General features: G+C 38.0%; 1 protein-coding gene and 1 long non-coding RNA gene across 5 annotated transcripts; both read right to left on the bottom strand.

The window, feature by feature from the left end:
- Positions 1 to 3296: 3296 nt before the first annotated feature.
- Positions 3297 to 11972, bottom strand: LOC129437948 (uncharacterized). Its single transcript, XM_073870913.1, has 6 exons — positions 11963 to 11972; positions 9442 to 9982; positions 9074 to 9250; positions 8551 to 8691; positions 3647 to 3701; positions 3297 to 3483 (listed from the first exon to the last, which is right to left on the bottom strand). Exons 2-6 carry the CDS (start codon positions 9826 to 9828, stop codon positions 3326 to 3328), a joined length of 918 nt encoding a protein of 305 aa, XP_073727014.1. The 5' UTR covers positions 9829 to 9982; positions 11963 to 11972; the 3' UTR covers positions 3297 to 3325.
- A 5476-nt stretch (positions 11973 to 17448) lies between these two features.
- On the bottom strand, positions 17449 to 24489 carry LOC129452915 (uncharacterized). Of its 4 annotated transcripts, XR_012370852.1 has the most exons (9): positions 24475 to 24489; positions 24318 to 24365; positions 22825 to 23001; positions 21033 to 21092; positions 20816 to 20896; positions 20596 to 20649; positions 20358 to 20444; positions 18233 to 18320; positions 17449 to 18081 (listed from the first exon to the last, which is right to left on the bottom strand). It is a non-coding gene; the product is annotated as an uncharacterized lncRNA (long non-coding RNA). The 4 variants fall into 4 exon arrangements; XR_012370851.1 differs by lacking the exon at positions 24475 to 24489 and having other exon boundaries at positions 17456 to 18081; positions 24318 to 24421; XR_012370850.1 differs by lacking the exons at positions 24318 to 24365; positions 24475 to 24489 and adding an exon at positions 23105 to 23256 and having other exon boundaries at positions 17461 to 18081.
- Positions 24490 to 24699: the final 210 nt, after the last annotated feature.

Genomic DNA, 24699 nt, shown 5'->3' with positions numbered 1-24699 from the left:
TAAAACATTCAGAACATCACCTTCACATTCAGAGCAATTTTACATACATAAACCAGCTGTTCTCTCAAAGAACTACAGCCATGTCCTTTAACAGGGAGCTGCCAAATCTAGCAACTTTTTAGCACCCACAGGCTGACAGACATTAATAACAAATGGATTTGTTAAAGACATTGACAAAATAACAATAAATAACAATAAAACTGCCAGCATTGCTGTTGCTGTCTCACCTGTCAGTGCAAAATGAGGAGCCCCCTCCAGGAGGATGCAGAAACCTACACCTCCAACTCCACATATCACACCGACAGGCAGAGCTCTGCAACCAGTGTCTGACCTTTTTACAAAAAACAAATAGAACATTAGAAGTATTACATTATATACATTTTCTATAAAACATCAGTGCAGCAATAACAATCATAAGCTTATAAGAAAAACTTAATTTACACCTCCAACTCCACATTGACAGGCAAAGCTCTACCTGGAATGATAAATATCGCCCACCTTCCCTCCCCCTTAACATGGGGGATTTGAAACTGCAGCATGTGTGTTGTGGGCATCTAGTTAAAACATCTGAACTCACATAATACTATAAAAATTGTACATACAGTCCAAAAAGGTATTTTCTGAGCTTTGAGAACAGCTCAAATGGCCCACTCAGAGTCCTTCTGCTTGCATTCAAATTCCTTCAGCTGAGAAACCAGCTTGCACACCTGTGGAGGAATGAAGTGCTGTTTCTTCCCTTTCTTCGCTGCCTTGGAGACTCGCTCAGGATTGATCCCAAAGACTCTGAGAAAAAAAATGAGAATAGTGAGATGTAGACAAAGTTTGCACGTGTTGTGTGGCTTGACAGGAGTGGAACAGTTCAATAAAATCATACATTTGTTTTCTTCAATATGCCCCTATGTGTGAACCTCTCCATCATTCTAGTTGACCATCTGTCTAGTACCCAATGTTATTGTGGTGCTGGTGCCAGTGGCTAAGCTTATCTCTTCCTTTGTCTTTTCAAGACACATGCATTCACACTGAGCATATACAGAAATGTTTGCAAGGGCGAGAAGTCTGCTTATCACCAACACATGACAGCATGCAACCTCAACATGTGTGCAGGGATATTATAAATGCACAGAACACAGAAGGGGATAGAAAACACAGTTGACATCGTCCTATCAAAAGGTGTACCAGCACATTTGAACACGGACTGTCCTGGGGGTTACTCAAACATGGAGTGGAGCAACTGTGACATTCAATGCATGTTACACATCAAAGTTAGGGGTGCGACGAGATCTCACAACTCACAAGATTAAATGTGTTTCGCGAGATAACATGTCTCGCGAGATTTCTTGGAGGTGCTGGCCGTTTCTCAAATAAAAGACTGCATCCTTCGGAGGTCGCATTTTTAAACTGCATTTACTTCATCACTGTCTTATTAGAGACTATTAACAATTATAAAGTTTACTAGGTAACACTTTACAATAAAGTTCATTAGTTAACATTAGTTAATGTATTAACTAACTTAAACAAACCATGAACAATACATTTGTTAAAGTATTTATTCATCTTTGTTAATGTTAGTTAAGAAAAATGTATGCTTTAATTGTTTGTTCATGTTAGTTCAGAGTCCATTAACTAATGTTAACAAGATTTTAATTAAGTATTAGTAATTGTTGAAATTAACATGAACAAAGATTAATAAATGCTGTATAAGTGCAGTTCATTATTAGTTCATGTTAACTAATGTACCTAACAAATGTTAACTAATGAACCTTATTGTAAAGTGTTACCGTTTACTAATTATTTAGTTAATCGCATATTCTTGTAATATGCTAACGAGTTGTGAATGTAATGCTCAGTTAATGATCTGAAATGAACCTTGATGACGTATGCAGCCTGTATATGCGACCTCCGGATGATGAGGCTTTCTGATTGACCACTTTTACAGCGCATGCATTATATTTGTCTTTTACTGCGTTTGCTTTTTTGTTTGGGTTTTCAATAATGTTCATTTGTGATCTGAGACGCGTTGTGTTTGTATGTTAATCAGTGTCAGGGCTTCTGTAGAAACATGGCTGTGCAAAATGGTGGCTTCCATGTAAGGGGACCCTCTGTGTTGTAACGGTCCCAACTACTTTAAATCAGGCCTGCTACAGTAGAATGAGGGGGAAATCAATCTTGCACCATATACTGTATTCAGAGTATGCATAAATCAACAAAAGACACCAAAAGAAAATCCTTTTCTCAAAAATATATTGATTATTTAGACAAAACACCCCATCAAAAACACCCAAGCAAACAATCAAAGTTCAACAAATACATCACAGAGGAAAAGTCATTGTGTGGTTGGATGAGGATGAAATATCACACAATGATGTTGATGGACAATGAGGTTGATGAAGTGAACAGTTTTTAGAAGGAATAGTCTTATCTGGAATGGCAGGAATTGATGAAATTAACTCTTTGTCCTTCTTGTTGTGGCCTGGAAGTCTTTGAATAAAATCCTTAGTCAGTTGTACTAATGCACCAAAGCAAACTTCCAAATTCAGCACTCACAGGCAATGAAAATCATAGGTAGTACAAAAATCCTCTACAAAAGAAAACAGCTCATTAACATTTTATCAAAACATACACATTCAGTTTCAGTGGATGAATACACAAGATGAAATAGAACTACAAACTTACGGTTGAGCAGCAAACTTAATGTTTCTCAGACCAGGATTACAATTGAGAACAGCAGATACCATGTGGCTACTCAAACTGAATCTACCTCTTACTCTACTACTTCCTTTTTATCTCTAAGGTAGAGGTGCTACTAGTGTCCCCTAGTGGATGGGATGAACATAGCATTAACAATGGTAACACATGAACCATGTGACAGGCAGTGACTGTTACAGTGTATGTAGATAAAGCATCTCATTCTAAGGCAATAAACACATAACGGTTCATTATTAAAGGTCTTTATACACCTCTGATAATTTAGTTTTGTATATTATTTAGCATTTCTGTCAAGAGATCCTTCTAAAAATTACACACTGCACCTTTAATGTTGTTTAATGTAACTTGGTTTTAATACTTTATTTAAACCAATTATTATTGCATCTTCGTTATTATTTAATAATTGAATATTATTTAATCATTTTAATTCATTATCAGTTAGCAAAATAATTGTTAGGGCCAGTCCTTGATTAGTTAAAACATTTAAAAATAATGTGATTTCAGTTTCTTATTCATTTATTGTATCATTGAGGGTTTCTTAAAAAGTGTAGAAATATCGTCTCGTCTCGTTCTCATGAACCCAATCTCGTGTTTCCTCTCGTCTCATCTCAATGAGTGCTTACCTTTGCATAAATTCGAGAGTAAAAGCCATCTCCGGTGGGTATTGGATGTTGCAGACATAAAACATGGAGAAGACGTAGCTCAAAGCCACAATGGGAGAGGTGATGTGATCATTGACAAGAAACCCATCAAGAGCAATCTTGAATTGCTGGTCACCTTTAACACATATAAAAAGATAAAGAAAAAAAATAACAATTCTGAGCACCATGTAAAAAAAATCCTATATTTTAAAGCAAGCAAAACATTTCTTTAATAAATACGACAAAACAACAGCTTATAAAACAGCTCGCTGAGATACAAAAAATATTTAACTACAAACCTCTGACTAGGATGCATGGGGTCACTGGGAGTTCGACTTCAGGATCTGCAGAGATCTGTTTTGGTGACAGACAGTGTTGGGGTTAGTTACTCAAAAAAGTAATATATTACTTATTACATATTACTCTCAAAAATAGTAATGCCTTACTTTACTTTATTACTCCCTGGAGCAAGTAACTAGTTATATTACTAGTTATATTACTAGTTACATTTTTTTTCTGGACAAGAATGTTTATTTGGGCAAGCCACGGCCAAGAAAACATCCAAACACAAAACTCCCAAATCAATAAAAAGTTACAATTTTATTAGATTAAATTTGATAACAATTAACTCATTCAAAATACAGGGATGACAACAGGTTGCAATTATTTTTAGATGGACACCTTTAAATGGACAGCTGATGAAATAATGACGGTTCACAATAAATTATTTCCTGATTAAGACTTCCAAGAGTTCTGTATTCTTAGCAGGGGGATACCATGATGTTAGTGCACATTATTTACCCACCCACTATAGTCTGGTAGGAAGGGGGGGTTCACCTGCACCCGAAAGGTATATTTTTTTAACCTAGTTTTTTGTAATCCTTAAGGTGTCTAGAAAAGAAATTTTGATGTTCCCCATGCAAATTATTGTCCCATGTGTGATTTTTTGTATCATCTTTTGTGACCGTGCTTGATATTCGGCTGTGAAAAATGTAAACTTTAAATCTACATAGAATCTGAACAATACATCCTACAGACACAATCCACCCAATTTTCTCTTAATCTTTGCATAAGGAATTGATAGATATGAGGATTGTCATGATTAGATGATGTATGGTGCATTAAAACTCAAATAAACACAAATAATTAAAAAAAATCTGTGACCTTGGATCAGTGGAACTTCTCCCCTATGGACCCTATTGATATATGTTTTCTAACTTTTGTATTTTTACAGTCTTTAGGATGTCTAAGAAGCAAATGTTGATGATCCCTACTTAAAATATTGTCACATGTTGGTCCAACTGAACATCTTCCATAATAAGGAGTTACTATTACCGTTATTTTGGTATTATTGGTATTATTATTTTGGTATTATATTTATAGAAACAAAAGAGAAAACCACTCATATAGTCAAATATGTGTATATATAGGGTATAACAAATCCCCATTAGAATAAACTGAAATAGAAAAAAGTGATTCTAATCAAAGGTCAAAAGGTCAAGGGCAATGAAGTCTATTCATCATACAGCAGGGCTGTTTCTCAATATGCGTTCTTCAGTGATCTTGCGTTCTCGTGTCCTCGCTCTACGTCATCATTAACAGTCGAAGTTCATTCCAATTCTCAAGAACGCAAGTACAGAGGACGCATGAAAATACCCGGATGTGTTCTTGATATCGAGGATGCATCGAGTGCAGACTTGCGCGCTGAAATCGCTTTACACCCCAGAAGTCATTGAGGCAAAACAATGGCGGAGGTCAGGTGACCAACAGGAAGATCGCACACATCTCAATTCTTATAAGTGCGTTCTGTGTTCTCGCGACCTTCTGAGTTCGTTCTTCCGAGGTCGCCTGGCAAGTTCAATCTCCACAAGGACGCAAGTCCGTTCTTTGCGTTCTTGGAATTAAGAAACTGCCCAGGTCTTCATAATCGATCTCTTGCTCCTCGTCGTCTTCACCATCTCCATCCATCTCCTCGACTGTTTCCTCCAGCAAGCCAGTGAGTGAAGTGGGGAGGATAGGTCCACAAGACCACACTGGTTCCAGTGTACCCTCTTCAGTCTTTTCCCAGCCTTGGCCAGGATCATGGGGCTTGGGACACCAGAATATCCGTGTGGCTGCTCTCTTGTAGATGGCCAGACGGTGGTTGACACAGTTGATGTGTGGGACCAGGTTGTCTCTGCAGGGCGGGAGCCCGGACAGATCCACCTTGGATCTGGTGGTAAGCGTCTCATCCTCTCCAATCATTCTTTTCAGAATGATTTTGAATGTGAAATGAACTGCTTTGCCAAGCTGAAAGTTGGTTAGGAGAACTGTGTGAAGAGTTTTGCAAAAGTGACCTATGTATTGAGAAATGTGTCCTAGCATCTGTAAAAAACTGTAATTGCCATTACATGCTACAGAATATCTGCCTTGAAAAAACTCACTTGAAGGCTGCATGGTACTTGGATTACTCTGCAGCTTTTTCAGAGACCCAACCTTCCCTTTGCCTCTAAAGGTACTTGTAAATCTTTCCCTGTGAAGATGTAGAGGCCGAGTATTGTGCAGTAGCCTGCCCCCTTATTCTGCCAGTTCGCTGACATTTAGGATCTGCCTGGGCTTTCCGATCCCAATGTCGACGTAGATGGTCAGCGGGACGGATTGGGCGTGGTGTAGGAGGATGAAGAAAATGTCTGTGTCTGCAGTCCTCACCACAGCCACCTTGTGCCCCAGTTGAGCGGCATACAGCAAGTACAGAACAACCCGGTTGTCAGTCTCTTCCTGGGTTGAATCCAACTGAGGTATCTCACATAGTCCTTCTCACAACCTGCCCGTTGGCCTACTAATCATCCCCCCATACTAATTGGCTATATCACTCTGTCTCCTCTCCAATAATAAGCTGGTGTGTGATGGGTGTTCTGGCGCAATATGGCTGCCGTCGCATCATCCAGGTGGATGCTGCACATTGGTGGTGGTTGAGGAGAATCCCCCTTTCATATGTAAATCGCTTTGAGTGCTGCCGGAAAGCGCTATATAAATGTAACTAATTATTATTATTATTTGACACCATCATCTCTCTTGGATTTCTTTGTAGCAGGATTAAACTCTTCAGACTCACTATCATTTTCTTCCTTGTGTTTCTTTGACTTGGGCATGATTAGCAATGATCACCAACTAGCCAATTAGCTATTATAGTATAACATAACAGTATTGACTTTATTTTTCCTTAATGTCATCAAGGCAGCTTCAAACTTGGTAGAGGAGTATATTTTTCAGACTCACCATCGATTTCACTCTTCTCTTTTTTGAGGATGATTAGCATGCATCAATTGCAAAAAAAGAGAAGCTGGGAAGATGGGCCGGCACTGATACAGTGTGGCACTGGATTACTCCAAACAGCTTTTTTTGTATTTTGGGCTTGCTAAGTCTGGACTTTCTGAAGGCCTTCAGAGTTATTAACTTTCGACCACACTTATTGCTCTAAGTTTCAAATTGATTCCAATCTAAATAAAAAACTTGGCACAATATTTTAATGTGGAATATGTTTATCAGACACCTGAAGCATTACAAATATATACCAGTTTGAAAAAGACATGTAAATGTTCTTTTTTGCTTTTTTTTAAATCCAGGGAGGCAACCAATATAGCCAGAAAAGACATACACGTGACAGTGTTTCGGGTGTGGATCATCAACATTTGTTTATTAGACATCTTACAGATTGTAAAAATACAAAAGTTAGGAGACATATATCAATAGGGTCCATAGGGGAGGAGTTCCAGTGATCCAATGTCACAATTTTATTTAAAAATGTTTGTGTTTATTTGAGTTTTTATGCATTATACATCGTCTAATCATGACAATCCTCATATCTATCAATTCCTCGTGCAAAGACGAAGAGGAAATGGGGTGGATTGTGTCTGTAGAATGTATTGTACAGATTCTATGTTGATTTAAAGTTTTCATTTTTCACAGCCGAAAATCAAGCACGGACACAAAAGATGATACAAAAAAATCACACATGGGACAATAATTTGCATGGGGAACATCAAAATTCCTTTTCAAGACACCTTAAGGATTACAAAAAACTAGGTTAAAAAAATATACCTTTCGGGTGCAGGTGAACCCCCCCTTCCTACCCTACTTACTATACACAGCAATGCACAGCAAATTCATCCAACACCCAAACATATAAATATATCAATTTAACACCGCAAAGTAATAAATATACAATCAATTCAATAAATATCATTAATATCACTCAAGCTAAAGACACAGCCTTCGTCAATTACGGTAAAATTGATATACAAAATTGATGCGATAAACAACCTGCACGGAAACCCTGTTTACATACAAACAAACAATGAAATGAGCGCCGGGAGACCGTGGCATAACCTCACATTCATCAAGGTCTCCACGGCGAGAAAACCCACCGTAAATACACCACCTTTTAATACAACATAAAAATTACTGCTGGCTTCCTTACCCGCTACCGGACGTGGGGCACAGCGTTCGGAGAAACATTAAAGAGTGTGCACTTCACCGTCAAGTTATTTTCCTTCCGTTGAACATAATAAAATAATGACTGAATCTCCTCCCGTCGAAACTAGCGAACCTTCCTCTGAAAAAAAGCTTGCCGTTGTTGACGCTTCCATTTTCCCGATCTGTCTTTGAGTGTGCCGCTCTGCTGCCGGCTGCCGGGTGTCGACCAATCGGTGATGGTAAATGATACCTCGTGCCAAACTTAGACCAATCACTGTTCCATTTACGCCCTCCTCCACTTCCCTTTTGTTCTCTGTGTTGTGTGCCTTTGTGTGATGAAGGTGCTACTGGCGAATGTAACGCAAGTAACTAGCTCGGGAAAACTGTAATAATATTACCATTTTCAGACGGGTAATGCGTTACACTACTAGTTACTGAAAAAAGTAATATTATTACAGTAACGCGTTACTTTGTAACGCGTTACACCCAACACTGGTGACAGACATGACACATGAATTAATGTTTCTAGTGCACACAAACCTGCTGGCAAATTGACTATCTGCTAGTGTCTTCATCAGACAGAGGTAGCCATTAAGCACAGACATTAATGTAAATAGTTTATAGAGAGAGAGTTTATAGAGAATATCAGCAGCACAATTAGGGGAATATATACTTCATACTGTGATTGGTTACTTGGTTCACCACTGGATGCAAATAATTATCTTGCACACAAATTTACAACATCTACCTCTTTTTTGTCGAAGAGTTTATAAGAGTCTTCCTTGAAGTATTTTGCAATGCCACAGATGAGCTGTATTGGACCTTCGCCCGTCTTCATCCCTTTGGAGTCAAGGAAGTCATTGATCCCCTTTTCTTTTTTGGAAAGTTCCTGTTCAAGGTTCAAGGTGTTAATTTTGTACAGGTACATAAGACTAACACTCATTTTCGTTTGGCCTCCAAAAAAATGCAGTTATGGAGAGAAATTTGAAAACAAAAAACAAAATTCGAATTATTTCCTTTTTTATTTGCAACCTGTTCTGTTTTGATCTCAAATGTTCTGCTTTTTTGGTTGCCACTTCCTGATTGTTGGTCTCAAATCTATTCTATTTGATTGTTCATCCAATTTATTCTATTTGATTGATTGCCAGTTTATTTTTTTTTGGTCTCAACTCTTTTTGGTTGCAAATCTTTTTTTAATTGATTAATAAAGACAAAATTCTCTCCATATGGAGCAGCACAGCACAATCATAATAATAATAGTAACAACACACCTGTGCCAGCTTGTTTTGTACAGAGAAGCCAAGGAGTTTAGATGCATGATCAAACAGGTGAGGAACTTCACACAGGAACGGCCACTCCTCCTTTACGCCAATAGGGGTATCAGCATCGTTGAGGATTTCACGCTGAATGGGATACGTTTCAGTCAACAATTTTCTAACAGAGGACTCCTGAAGATATGAGGCAGTTAGTCAAACAGTAGAACAGTTAGTCAAACTAACCAATTTAAATAAAAAAACAGGATATCAATTTCAATAGACTATGGGCGTAGTGATGTCAGACGATCTACAATTTCAAAATTTGTCCTACAATTTCACGTGTCCTTACAACACAAGAAAATAATGAATGATTGCAGACCCACCTGAAGATCCCGGGTTTGAAAGGCACGTTTCAAGTCATCTCGTTTAGACAGCAGGTCTTCTCTACACACAGTCCCCTCAATGATTGGATCCCACGCCACACATCCATACAGATCTGAATTCCTGGGCCTTTTCTTTGTTGAATTTTCACCCCCTGCTCGCCTCTTTAGTGAGCTTTGTGGCCTCTTCATATTTTCAATTCTGTGTTCCAGCTGATGAAATAGAGTTTCAGAACCATCTTTTGCAAAAGGTTTGTTTACAAACGGCTCTGTCAGCTTGAAGGAGGCAGGATATTGTCCCACAATCATACTGGCGATTTCCCTCAGCTTTTGTCTACCAGGTCTTCCTGGTTGTTTGTGGAGGTAATCTTCAGCGACGATCCGAACCATCTCATCTCTCTGATTATCACTTTGTTCTGCATCAACGTTAAAACTTTCAGGTTCTTCAAGTTCTACATGCGATCCTTCACCTTGGAAAGACCGTTCTGTTAGTTCACATATATGAACTGGGGCTATCTTGGTAACATCCCACCCTTTATGGTATCTGGAAATATGCGTTAAAAAGGATGACTTTACATTGAATGTCTTAGAACATCCATCAAAGGGACATGTTACAGTCAAACCCTCATCTATGTGACCACTCAAATGACACTTTAAAGTTTTAAGATCAGCATATTCACTGCTGCAAAAATTAAACGAGCACTTTAACTGTACAGACACATTGCGGTTCCATGTTTGTGTGCTCCTACTGTCTACATGTGCTCGTGACATATGCACAGCAAGGCTACTGTATGTTTTAAGCTTCCTTCTGCAATCCCTATGGCCACATAAAAAAAATACATTATTATTATTTCTGTGTGTTCGGCAGTGTTTCAAGTAATCAGTCGAAGACCGGGCGTTAAAGCCACAAATGTTACAAGTCAACATGTTTAAGAGATAAAATTTGCCAAGTGAAGGATGGACAGAATCAGAACAGAATCAATATGAAATCAATAAATTCAGATCAGCACAGTGAAGCACATTCACTTTTCAGATACCTTCAAATGAGCAATCTGCTTTGGGCTGCATGGGCCACTCTCTTTAGGCTGCAATGTTTTCCTCACTGCTTTTTTCACTTTAGGGAATGGAAAGTCCTATAATACAAAGGGGAAATCTGATTATACTTAATCATCACCCCTTTTAATTATTGCCATTTTCAGTTGTATGGTAACGTAACACAGCGAGCTATAACAACACACACACACGTGGCTAATTTACATACACACACACAAAACGTATGGGCTAACTTTAGCTGGGCAAACGGGCCGTCGTCCACCCACGCTTCAAAATAACGCAAAACGCACACATTCAAATGTTTCCACGAAACACACACGGCTACCAACTGACTATCGAGACCAAATTTCATGTACGAGGAACAAAAAATTGGCTTTTGACGTACTTATGAAGCGCATGCGGCGGGCTAATGCTAGCGCAGCTAGCAGCAAACGTCCACTCACGCTTCAAAATTACGCGAAATGCACATATTCAGATGTCGACATTAAACACACTGTCACGTTCGGCTTAACACCGGAAAGTGGAAACAAAAGAAGAACCCAAATGCAAAAGATGTATAAAAATATAACTATGATTTAATAGAACAGAACAAAACAAACCCACGTGGGGGTAAAACAGAATATGAAAAAATAACACTGTGATGGAACACAGAAACAGATAACTGAGTACATAGACACTGATATACAACAACGCACGCACACCACACAGAGAACACGAGGGCATTTTATAGACAGCACATCAATGGGGAACAGGTGAACATAATTAATCACGTAAGACACGCGTACATAAGGGAGTAGGGTAAAAGTGACAAGACACTGGGAACACGTGTTACACATACATGGTGTGAAAGCGCGCGTGTTCCCACATAAACACAATGCTGCCATAGTCTTGCCCTCTAACATACCGCCTGGATAAAAACCAGGGTCAGGCAAGACTATGACAGCCACAAAACACTGGGAACACGTGTTACACAGACATAATGTGAAACACACGTGTTCCCACGTAAACACAATGCTGCCATGATCTTGCTCTCTAATACAGACCTGAACCTATACTAAGGTCTGGCAAGATCATGACAGCAACAAGACACCGGGAACATGTGGAAACCACGCATACAATGTGATTCCACATGTCCCCACACAGAACATAATACTATCACGGTCCTGCCAGATGCACACAGACCAACATCTAGCACAGATGTCTGACAGGACCGTGACACACACACGGCTACCAACTGACTATCGAGACCAAATTTCATATACGAGGATAAAAAAAATGGCTTTTGACGTACTTATGAAGCGCATGCGGCGGGCTAATGCTAGCGCAGCTAGCAGCAAACGTCCACTCCACGCTTCAAAATTACGCTAAAACACACATTTAGATGTCGACATGAAACACACACGACTACCAACTGCCTATCGACACCAATTTAATGTATGAAGGGGAACAAAAAAATGGGCTTTTGACGTACCTGGTACATAGGAAGCGCAGCCGACATGCCAATGCTAACGCAGCTAGCAGCAAAGGTCCCGTGCTCAGCTGCGAGCCACACTACCCTGTATAGCGCCGGTTGGAATGCTGTTAGAAATCTTCGAGACAAAATTAACCAACTAATAATTTGATGAAATGAACAAAAACGTGCTTATCGTGTGTTTAGCTTAATATACTTTGTTTGAGAGGTGGCACTCCATTCCTATTCTCATTACACACAACCAACCTGTTTACAACTTTTCATGTGACTCGCAGAACTTCAGGCTTGCACTGGCCGCACTGAGTGTAATGGCGGCGGAAAATTCTGGCTGGGGGAGAAAAATCTACCCATACTGCCTTGCGCAACAGCAAACTTTCCGTATTTCGCAAAACGGAGCGAATCCGTAGCAAATCCACGGTAAAGGGACCCCTAAATTTACGGATTTTTTTAATAGTGTACACAAACAGTTTGGTTACAAACATTTCTCACAATATCTTCCTTCGGGTTTATCTGAACAAATAAATTTATCAGGTTTGTAACAACATGAGAGTGTGTAAATGATGACAGAATTTTTCACTTTTGGGTGAACTACCCCTTTAACATTTTTATACCCAGGGGTAAAAGAAATGTATGTTGAACATTTTTAGTTTGCCTTTTTTTGTTACTGCTACTTTCAACAAGACTAATTATTCAGCCAAGTTTATTTTGTACTTTAAGAAATGAACAGCTTTTATGGGTTTTAAGACCCAGATCTGTGCTCACAGTTCGCCCATAAAATGCCCAGTGGTCCCACAATTTTCCCGCAGTATGCCCACACTTTGTCCATTGTGCCCATATTTTTCCCATGTATTTGTATTTAAATACATTTTTCCACACAGTATTTTGTATCTGTGAATTTGTGATAGTATTTTGTATTTGAATTTTAAAACAATTCCATATATTGTATGCCTATCTCAGATCATATAATATGCATGTGAAAGGCAGTTTCTGGTATAAATAGCAGAACACAAAAGGTTTTCTGTGTCATTAGAAATGCAACAAAAGGTTTTCTGAAATGCAGTCAAAAAGTGGGACAACAAGGATAACTGATCATGAAGGTAAGAACCTTAACCATGCCAGGTGAGGGATATATTATAGCCAGAGCCGGACAGTAACGGAGTACATTTACTTGAGTACAGTACTTAAGTACAATTTTGAAGGATCTGTACTTTACTCGAGTATAATTTTTTTTGAGTACTCATGACTTTACTCAAGTACATTTGAGAGGCAAATATTTTACTCTTTACTCCACTACATTTCTATCCATAACCGTGAGTACCCGTTACTTTTTCTTAAAAAAAAGGAAAAAATTAAAATCTCAGTAACCCTCAATTTGTTGTTTCCCTCTCTTAAACGTGATTGGATTGTGCAGGGGCAACTGATTGGGACAGCCTATCAGCAATCACCTTCAGCTTTCCGCCAAAGTCACCATGGTCAGATTTAGATAAGAGACGAAACCACTGACGAAACAGTGGATGAAGACACAGCAGGTCCATGCTGGGAATGTGTCAACTATTTAAATTTTCTGAACAATGATAAGTTTCTTTTCAAGTGTTTGCTGTGTTTACCAAAACAAAACTTCAGCGGCAGGAATCACTGGTGAGCCCGGATTATTGTTGTTCAAAATGAATTACTCGTCATCACACTCTTACTTGATCTGGACAAACTCAGCATCACAAGACAGGTTTAAGACTCCAGCTTCAACATTTGACCACTGTTTATGATTAAACTGGTTTGCTGTAACATTAATTTCTTAATTTATGTCAGGAGTCCAAAATAATGTATCTGTAACGCTCGTTATTTTGAATAGAAATCATCTTCCGTAAAACATTTATTCTCTTCTTCTCCTCCGGTTTATTTGTGTCCAAATAGATAAAATATACAGATTCCGTCATGGCTATTAGTACAATGGTGAGCATATTTGGGGAAATAATAATTAATTATCACATGTTAGTAAAATATTTAGTCTTACAGAATAAGATTTCTATTCATTTTCCACTGAATTATGCGATCTGAAGGGCTCAAACAGTGAACGGAGCGATTTGTGTCTCCTCTTCCTTATTTGCATCAGATTTGACCTCAGAGCTCTATCATTTGCTGTACAGCTGTCAATCATCTTACGTGGTTCAATGTGCACTGTGGCAGTATAGTAATGCAACATTTAGAAAATGTACTCTTGTACTCTTGATACTCAAGTACTTTTAAAAACAAGTACTTTTGTACTGTTACTTAAGTAGACATCTGACTATAGTACTTTTACTTTTACTTGAGTAAAATTTAGCAAGGGGTATTTGTACTTTTACTCAAGTACTGAAGCTGTGTACTCTGTCCGCCTCTGATTATGGCTGAAAAAACAATAAACCAATTAATGAAATATTCATGTCATATATGTATTTACCATTTAATTTCGTATTACATTTTTGTTAGCTGTCCTATTTTGAGATACGTATTAGCCTAATAGTAATAGTATAATTAATATTATATATTACATTCTTAAAATCAGGTTAAACCCTTGGAAAGAAATTTAGCACTTTAATAGACGTCTTTTCAACGACCATGATAAGACGTCTTTTAACCTTTCACTTTTCAACCAAATTTAGCCTTTTTCTAGACGTCGATTTATAGGCGTCTTTTCACCTTTCACTTTTCAACCAGAATTTCACGTCATTAAGACGTCTGGAGAAGTCGTCGTTTCGACGTCTTTTCAACCAGATTTTGCTGGGTGGGATCTGACTCCATTTTTATACAGTAAGATCAAACACTTTTTATCTGAGATGACGTACATTCTTCTCATTGGTCTCGGTCTACCACAATTAATTTTATTTGTTTGATGTAGCAGAAGTGCAGCTGAATCCCTCCTCATATCTAAAATGATATATTCTGCTTATTGGTTCTCATGGCCTTGGCCTAGCTTGCACAGATACCTTATTGTTAATATAGTAAATAATATAATTCTCTAATCTAAAATGACGTACTCTTGTTTATCGATTGTTTCGACCTTGCTTCTCAAGATAATTTTGGCGAGAACAATCGGGGTATAGTCGTAGGATCGCACCTGGACTCTTTTAATTATGAAACTGGGAAAACGAAAGTTAACTAATCTAGAATGACGTTCTCTTGTTTATCGGTTATGTTGACCTTTTCTCATGGCATAGTGTAGAAACAACAGGCCTTAGGCCTAATATAATATTAATATAGTATATGATCAGTAATATACCCAACAAAAACCACTAAAGTAGTATGGCACAGTGGGTGGTTGGTGGGGTGGTGATGGCACAGTGGATAAGACACACGCCTTTGGTGTGATAGGCTGTGTTCGAATCCACTGTGATACACCATTGTGTCCCTGAGCAAAACACTTAACCCCTAGTTGCTCCAGAGGCGTGCGACCTCTGACATATATAGCAATTGTGATAAAAGCATCAGCTAAATGAATAAGTAATGAAGTAATAGTGTCTGTCTATATTGTTTCTTTACTCACATTTTCATTGTAAAGGATTTACCTTATTGTGTAGATGTGTAAGATATTATAGGCGCTGAATTGTGAAATGTCAGCTGGCTGATCATTTTGATTTATGTACATATTCAGTAATTGCTTAATATAGTCTATTTTTATACTTGTTTTTGCCAAAAATTCTGTTTAGGAGACCATCACTGACTGTGGGATAGTTTATAATAACATGTATTTGTTGATGTATAATAACTTTTCAACATCAACCATTTTTATTTTTTGAAAATTTAAAGGTAACATTTTGAGATTAAAGATTTATTTAACCTAAAAATAGCATATTGTTTTAATTTCTTATGATTTTAAAAATGAGAAATATAGCCAATACAACTGTGTTTTTCTGTTCCTAGGAAAATATTACGGTATGGGTTTGTAAATGTATTACAATATATAAAAGATTAATTATACAACTTTATTTTAGTTTTTATTAAAATAAAATTAATTAGCCTACAGTATATTGGTTTGTGCCCTTTTTCTAAACACATGACACAATGACAACTTAAGAGTTGGTTGGACTGTTACAGTGTTTGTTGAAAAACATTGGTATATAATAAAGTGATTTTAAGCAGTTTTATCACATATCATATAAAATAAAACAATTGTAAATATAAACTGTTTTATTAAACATTGATACGAAACATTACTTCTTTTTCATGTCACATCAAAATGATGATAATAGTAATAGAGTGTTTCCTGTTTCTCTTTCAGTCCTTTCATTGGTTCTCTGTCTGTGACTGTGGCCTTGATTGACAATAAAATCAGCTATAATGCATTTTGGCAATACTTGACGGCAAAAAAGTTTGCACATGTGTAGTAGTGATTGGTCTTGATTAGAAATATTTGGCTTCTGTCCAAAGTTACATACGATTTATTGTAAATACTATTCTAAATTAGCAGTAGTACATTCAAAAATTTATATATTTTTAAATTCTTTTCTGGAAAGTCTAATGTTTTATGTGTGAAACTTCTCCTCATATTAGTGCTGCTATATCTTAAGTTGGTGTGTCATAAATGTTGAATAGAAGGAATTGTATATTTTTACACATTCATCAATTGTGGGTGCAAAATGTATTTCGTTTAATGGCAATATGCAGAGACAATGGTAAAGAACTAACCCAGACAGCAATTTAGCTCTTACCGACGTTGGGGCGCATGTACTTGCCCGACATATAGTGCCTCGGTGAGATGTCTTATGGAGATCGGTAGCTAATAGGCAAGATATCGGGAAGATGGTGGCATTAGAATGATCGCCGACCGTGAGCCAACGTAAACCCGCCCTAATTATTATGACCTATATGCGGCGCGATCCGCTTCGCTCTCCCATTGAACACAGCTGATTTTCGGCTGCATCGCTGTAAACGTCACAGCATGCTTATAAAGCAGCTGTTCCAGTGTTAAAGAGAGCGAGGCATCAGGATCCCACCGTTATATAATTTATTTGTTTAGGCCAGGGGTCTCCATGGTGCCAGCACATTCTATTAGTCTCAATTGTAATATTTATTTAATACATACATATGTTTTATATTAACTTGGCTTGGTTTACGTATGTTAACATGTTAAACAATACTAAAACATATCAAAAAGTAAAATAAAATAAAATCAGTAAGTAAAACAAAAAAGTTTTGAGTAGAATAAATAAAAAAGTAGCCCTCCAGATTGTTTTATCCATATTGTTTTAGCCCTTGCTCACAATGTTGGAGACCCCTGCAGGCTAACTCATTTCATATTGTGTATCAACAACAATCAACACTCAATAACAGTTTATGTTGTGTTAATCATAAAATTTCTTCCCTAACAATTTGACAAGAGCTAGTTGAGAAGTAGGCAACTAGCCCACCTGCATGCAAGACTCCGTTCGTGGCTGCGCAGTCTGCAGCCGCTTCCTTTTGAGTTGCCAGGTTTTATGACAAAAAAAGTTTAAATTGAAAGTAAGTGATTGTTATGTGTAGGGTGTATTTCATACACAATCTGACAACCTGGTAAATGTCAGTCTAACAGAAAAAAATGGATCAGTGAGTTTTCCAGGAGAAATAACAAAACAGAAGGGCATCTGGAAAAAAATTTTTTACTTTGTTTTTGCAAAGGCAGTTTCATTTATTTTAACACTCCACAAATTACACTTTGGGGTGGTTTCCCGGACAGGGATTATCCTAAACCGGGACTAGGCCTTAGTTTAATTCTGAAATATAACTAGTTTTAATAACATGTCTTAATAAAAACATTACTTGTGTGCATTTTGAAGCATCACAAAAGACACTGATGTATTTTATGATATGTCAGTGCAAGTTGTTTTCAGTTTGGACAGCTCTTACATTTATTTTAGTCTAGAACTAGTCTAAGCCCTGTCCTTGAAACTGTCCCATAGCAAACTGCAACAAAAATAAGAAATTCCCTCCAGAATAAGTCATACTCCAGAATCAGTCCAATCAATTATTTCACTTAAGATGCTTGCTTGTCCCGCCTTTGCCGCCCCCATTCCTGTCTCTGCTCAGACAGCCGCAGCCAGTTTCTCACAGTCATCTTTATATCAGCCTCAGTGGAACTTTGTAGGCAGGATTTCTTAACACAGCACCTAAAAAAATGTAATAATAAAGCAACAGAAAAAAAATAAGACAGCACAAAAGTCTATATCTCTTCATGGTTTCTAAAAAGACAATTCAGAAAAGTCAGAGCATTTTGCAAAAAATAAAATCATGTAATGATAAAATAAAATCAGGACTTACTCAGGAGTACCTGATGAATAGGCTGTGATTTAAGGAGAGCACATCCCTTCATCACTGGGTGTGTCTTGCTGCCAATCATCTTGTGGCACTAGGAAATACAGAAAAAGGCCCGTTACACAAAAAACAGCATCACCCAGGTCCAACTAACAGAGCTAAACAAGTGACCCCACAGCAGTGGTTCTAAAACTTTTTCTGTCATTTTTGTCATTCCCCATTTTATGTACGACTGTGCTGTGTGTGTGTGCGCTGTGTATTTTGTGTGTGTGTGCCTGTCTCAGTGTGTTCTTGATCTGCATGCTAAACAGCTTATGTTCAGGAGAGCCCAGCCCTTCATATTCATCTTCCTGCTGCCAATTAACGGTTGTCACTATGAAATGATAAAATTAGATTGTGAAACTGCTAAACAGTATGTAGGCTTTTTGCTCTCAAACTTTTCAAGTGCGCTTACAGCCACAAGTTTAAAGACCCAATAGACCCTTTTACTGTTTGTACACAATGGTGACGTGGCAACGTATGTACGAGCAGTTTGGCAACGGAAGTATGGCAAGAATCAGCAGTGAAGTAACAGACAGAGAAAGTTATTTTAAAAAGTTGACTTATCAACTTTTTCAACACAGCTACCAGATCCGTGTACTATAGTGGAGTGGATAGAAGACGTTAGCAGATGGCCAAATATAAAGTGTCCAGATACATATGAAGAGTTTGGTTCCAAAACCCAATAAATCCATTTTGACAAATTTTGTTAAAACGTGTTTTCTATACCAAGAAAGTGACAAGATGAAAACCACTATTTTCTGTTACAAACTTTCACATAGCATCTTTAGGTTATAAAAACATAAACAAAATTCAAATCCATAACTTGATTTTCAAAGATTTATTATAAAAACAGATTATTTTTTCCACAAAATGCAATAAATTCATGACAAGTTTTTATTCAAAATGCTATAAATCTATTGAATCAATAGCCTTTATAAATGTGCATTCATCTTTGCCATGTTATTCATTTAGTTAACTAGTGGTATACACTAATTAAAAATATAATCATTAATTGCATTAATCAAAACACTTACTTTGTGATATTAAGAACACTGTCATTGATGCGGTTATACTTGACGTCGTCGCTTAACGTGTTTCACAGTGCTCATCTGTAAAATGTTTTGGTCCTGCTCCATTTTCGTTGACTTTGAGTAAAATTATGGAAAGTTTTTCATAAGATCCCCTGGGGTCAATGTGTTAGCATGACAGAGACTTGATGCTGTCGGCCCGGGCAAACAAGCACCCGTCTCCCGAGTGTCTCTTGCGTAAATTATAAGATGTTGATGGCTTACGTTTCTTTCCCGTCACAGAAAACCATCACAGGTTTATCAATGCTATCAAAGTATTATTTTGTTTTTGTTTGTTTGTTGATCACGAAGTACAAAGTAGATGAGGAAAACTAGTATTCCGTGTACTCAGCGCGCCGCCATTGTTTGTTTACATTGCAATGGTGCGCTGCAAACTGTGGAGCGGATTTATGGCATTCTGTAGAAAAGGAGGAGTGGCGTTTATTGCATTTTGGGAAAAAAAGGGAGAAAAGATGACAGAATAACACGGCGTATATTGGATTTTGCTTAAAATTAAGAATTTACTTTTTAATATTGACCTGATATAATACTGATTCTGGCAGCAACTCATTTTTTTCAAAAATGGCGTTTATTTGGAACCAAACTCTTCATACGTATATTAGTATATTATATTAGTACAACCAAACGCAACAACCAGACATTTTGATGCTGGGAAACCGTTTTAATAAACTTTCTGAATTGTTAACACGTTAGAACAACTGGCGAACAGCAACACTTCCGTTGCCGAAATGCGCGCACAAACTATTTGATCACGTGGGCTGTAAAAGGGTCTATGCATCACATATTTAACGGAAACTTACATTCAGTACGAAGAAGGTCCTCATTCACTGATGTAATCACTTAAATGGAAAAAACACAAATGGCCCAGATCCAGCTTGATTTTAAAATCTGGCCCTAATTCATTTGCTATTGAATTATTCTGAAATGTATTCTTTTACTACCTCAGTATGATGTTCTGAGTAAAAAGTGCAGATTCATACATAACATGTAAAATATGTTACTATCGTTAGTCCTCTGACGGAGCCCTGGAAGAGGGTGACGTGGAGGCTGCTGCAAAGCACACAGGCCTTCGTTATTATTCGGTGTCACTAGAAAATACAGAAAAACTAAATTATTGGAGTGAACAGTAAGTCAAGTTTATCACAATTAGATAAACTAATGTCAGTGGGCTGAGTAATTGCCACACATTTCTACACACACGTGTCAGTGTTTTCATTGTCTGCGTTTTAAATGGCTTACAGTCAGGAAAGCCTTCAGTTCTCGGCGCCTCTTTCTGAATATTAACCGCAGTCTCTTGGAAAGACAGAAAACCTTGGTTTACTGATCACACTACTAATATAAACTCAAAAATCATATCTCTGGAACATCAAACTATGGTATGTGCTGTGGACCTGTGGAGTACATTGTGTCTGCTTGAATTTAGGGACCTGATGCATTTTACTATATAGGGTACACTTACCTTCACTCTACAATGATGTGGGATGGGCTGGAGGAGTTAAACAAGGGGTGGGAGGGTTAGCCAGCTTTCTTCTTACTGACACTTCAAGAAGATTAAAAAAGGTTACAACAGAAAGATGATCAAAAAGGCACATCAACCATAAGATTTGCACCTTAGATATCTACATCTGATATTGGCTGTATGAGAAGTGCAGCATTATACACATAAAATGTCTTACTGGGCTTGCTCCTTTGATGGAAACTTGGGTGGGCTAGAGAAGGCTGCTTCCTTTTTGTCACTGTCATGGCCATTTAAAAACAAGGATTAAAATTCGAAAAATGTTTAAACACAAAGATTACAAATTCTTATCAGGCATAATTACAAGTATGAGCATGTAATTAAAGGGAGAGTTCACCCAAAAACGAAAACAATGTAATTAATGACTCACGAGTTTGGAACGACATGAGGGTAAGACCTCTGTTCATCTTCGAAACACAGTTTAAGATATTTCAGATTTAGTCCGAGAGCTTTCTGACCCTCCATTGAAAATCTATGCACAGTATACTGTCCAGGAACAGAGAGGTAATAAAAAAACATCATCAAAGTAGCCATTTGACATCAGTGGGTCAGTTAAAATGTGTTGAAGCATCGAAAATACATTTTGGCCCAAAAATAACAAAATTACGACATCATTCAGCATTGTCTTCTCTTCCGGTTCTGTTTTGAACGCGCACGAGACTAAAGTCACATGACTGCAGTGACGCAGCTGACGTACAACGTGGCTGATGTGTTATTAGGTGCGTCCCCGCTTTTTTTTGTGCGCCCGAGCTTCGTTTACAGTCTGAGGGAGACGAATGCTGTAAATGTGAAAAAAATTCACAAACATATCTGAGGATAACACGCCATCTGCGTCACAAGACTTTAGTCAGACACATGCGCTACACAATAGACATGGAAGAGAATGCTGAATAAATTTGTCATTTTTGGACCAAGATGTATTTTGGATGCTTCAACACATTCTAACTGACCCATTGATGTCAAATGGCAACTTTGATGATGTTTTTATTATCTTTCTGGACATGGACAGTATACCGTGCATAGATTTTCAATGTAGGGTCAGAAAGCTCTCGGACTAAACATAAAACATCTTAAACTGTGTTCCGAAGATAAACGGAGGTCTTACAAGTTTGGAACGACATGAGGGTGAGTCCTTAATGACATTATTTTTCATTTTTGGGTGAACTATCCCTTTAATTTTCTAATGGACATATGGAAACTTAAAGGAACACGCCGACTTTTTTCATTCACAGTAACCCCCAGAGTTAGATAAGTGCATACATACCCCTTTCATCTCTGTGCGTGCCGTAACTCTGTCTGACGCACCCACCGCTAGCCTATCTGAGCATAAAGACTTGAAGTAAATGGCTCCAGCTAGCATGCTGCTCCCAATAAGTGACAAAATAACAGCAACATTTTACTATTTATGTGTTGTGATTTGTTTAGTCACACCGTGTACAAACAACAAGGTCATGACACAGCCATCTTTTAACAGTATACATACAGGGAACTATATTCTCAGAAGGTGAAGCACTTGCTACTTGGGGGGAGTAACTGCACAACTCTGACCGAACTCTCTGCTCCTCACCGGGGGTTTCTCAGGTGCTGCTAGCAAATCACTGCACCCAAGTAGCCGGGCTTTGCCTTCTGAGAATATAGTTCCCTGTATGTATATGATTAATAGATGGCTGTGTCTCACATGACCTTGTTATTTGTACATGTTGTGACTATACAAATCACAACATATAAATAGGAAAAAGTTGGCATTATTTTGTCACTTATTGGGAGCAGCATGCTAGCTGGAGCCATTTACTTCAAGTCATTGTGCAAAGCTAAGCTAGCGGTGGGTGCGTCAGACAGAGTTACGGCACGCACAGAGATGAAAGGGGTATGTATGCACTTATCTAACTATGAGGATACAGTGAATAAGATAAAAAATAAGCCTTTAAGGTCAAAATAGTTATTCAACTTGCCAACTGTTATGTTGTTTCCAGCCATAGGTAGGAGGGAAGGGGGAGGAGGGTTTTTTGGAAGGTTTGTTGTGCGTTTTCTTCTTTTTCGCCTGTGATGTTTGTGGTGCATTTTGGGTGTCTGATGAAGGGCACGATGCAGGGGATGATGGTGGTGATGGTGATCTAAGTCAGGATGGTCTGTAAATGAAAAGTTTTTACAAAGATTAGTTTTCATATTGATCACATCGAAGATAGAAAGTACAATGAGTAACATCAGAACACCATAGCCCCCCACTCTCACTTGTCTCATGTAGTATTCAACAAGAGTATTGTTTCCATCCTTTAGATGGGTTGGGTGATGTCCTCTTGAAAAACCTTTGGAGTATTTTGTATGAGTCTTTATAGACCCTTTTACTCATTGTACACAATGATGATGTGGCAACGTAGGTGCACGCAGTTTGGCAACGGAAGTATGGTAAGAATCAGCAGTGAAGTAACACAGACAGAGAAAGTTATTTTAAAAAGTTGACTATCAACACATCTACCAGATCCGTGTACTATAGTGGAGTGGATAGAAGACGTTGGCAGGTGGCCAAAAATAAAGTGTCCAGATACATATATACGTATATTAGTATATTATATTAGTGCAACCAAACGCAACAACCAGACATTTTGATGCTTGGAACTCGTTTTAATAAAATTTCTGAGTTGCTAACAGGTTAGAGAACCACTGGGGAACAACAACACTTCCGTGGCCGAAATGCGCGCGCAAGCTATTTGATCACGTGGGCTGTAAAAGGTTCTGGAGGCCACCAAGCCATGCCTTCATCGTATTTACCTGAGTGAAAAAAATAGAAAAGACATTTTATTTTGCTTAAATTACAAAGGTTAATTAAAGGCTCTATTTTATGAATAGGTGTGTGTCCAAAAACACTTACTTCCTATCACTTTATTACTTAATAACCACTTTGTCTGACTGTCTACAGTGGCTGTGCACTTGTACTAAACTAGCTCTTTGATTGTCAGGTCTACTTTTAACGTTACCATAAAAACGCACAACAAGAGCTGCCTTTAATTTTAAGCATGTCACTTAGACAAAATCATTAAAAATGCATTTAGAGTGTAAGGGGTCCATATTATAAAATGACAGATGTCATTTTTGTGTAGACAAAAGACAGTCCGTCAATTTATTACCGTTTACCTAACTGTTTACCGAACGATCCCATCACGTCAAAAATACTGTCTAAAATAACTCACTGAAAAATATTTAATACGCGAACATATTAATAATAACTAACCAGGGGTGCGTTTCCCAAAACCATGTTGCTTATTTTCCATTGCCAACCAACTAGTTGCTAATACAACAGGTTAGCAACTATGGTTTTCGGAAACGCACCCCAAGTCAACAGTTATAACAACAAACCAAGTCTAAAAACATGTAACGTTGCCTCCGACGCCAATTTCTGTCATCCGTTTATCGAAAACATTTCCACAATCATATTTAATCAACATACCTTCGCGCTTACACTGCCGGCTTGATGTGGACCAACAACTGCGTAGATCTAGTGAAGAAAAAAAGAGGCGCGGTCGGCATAAAGGTTGCTCGCGGTTCTTCTGCCGATTTCCGGAGAGTAGTGGGCTGCAGACTCATCGCGCCGATCGTTTACCCACCTACTTTTATTCTGTGTGCAGGGGAAAAACCCCAACCGACACTTTGCCGCTGGTGCCCTCCAATTGCCAACGTCGGTAAGACTGAACGTGCTGTCTGGGAATATTTTTAAGTAACATGATATTATTATCATTTGGCTTTGAATAGTACAAAGTGGTTTAAACCAAAGTTGTATAGAATAGCAAAATATCAAACAGAGTTATGTTAATTATATGTAAATAAAGGAA

This window comes from Misgurnus anguillicaudatus, chromosome 8, assembly GCF_027580225.2.
Source record: "Misgurnus anguillicaudatus chromosome 8, ASM2758022v2, whole genome shotgun sequence".
NCBI classification, from domain to species: Eukaryota; Metazoa; Chordata; class Actinopteri; order Cypriniformes; family Cobitidae; genus Misgurnus; species Misgurnus anguillicaudatus.
This window is presented reverse-complemented; position numbering and strand designations above follow the sequence as displayed.

Excerpts from the sequence above, each read along its gene's own strand:
- LOC129437948 (XM_073870913.1), bottom strand. The coding sequence starts at position 9,828 with ATGGTTCGGATCGTCGCTGAAGATTACCTCCACAAACAACCAGGAAGA. Across the intron at positions 9,251-9,441 it reads TTCAAACCCGGGATCTTCAG|GAGTCCTCTGTTAGAAAATT; the intron begins GTGGGTCTGCAA and ends TCATATCTTCAG. Across the intron at positions 3,702-8,550 it reads AACTCTTCGACAAAAAAGAG|ATCTCTGCAGATCCTGAAGT; the intron begins GTAGATGTTGTA and ends TCACCAAAACAG.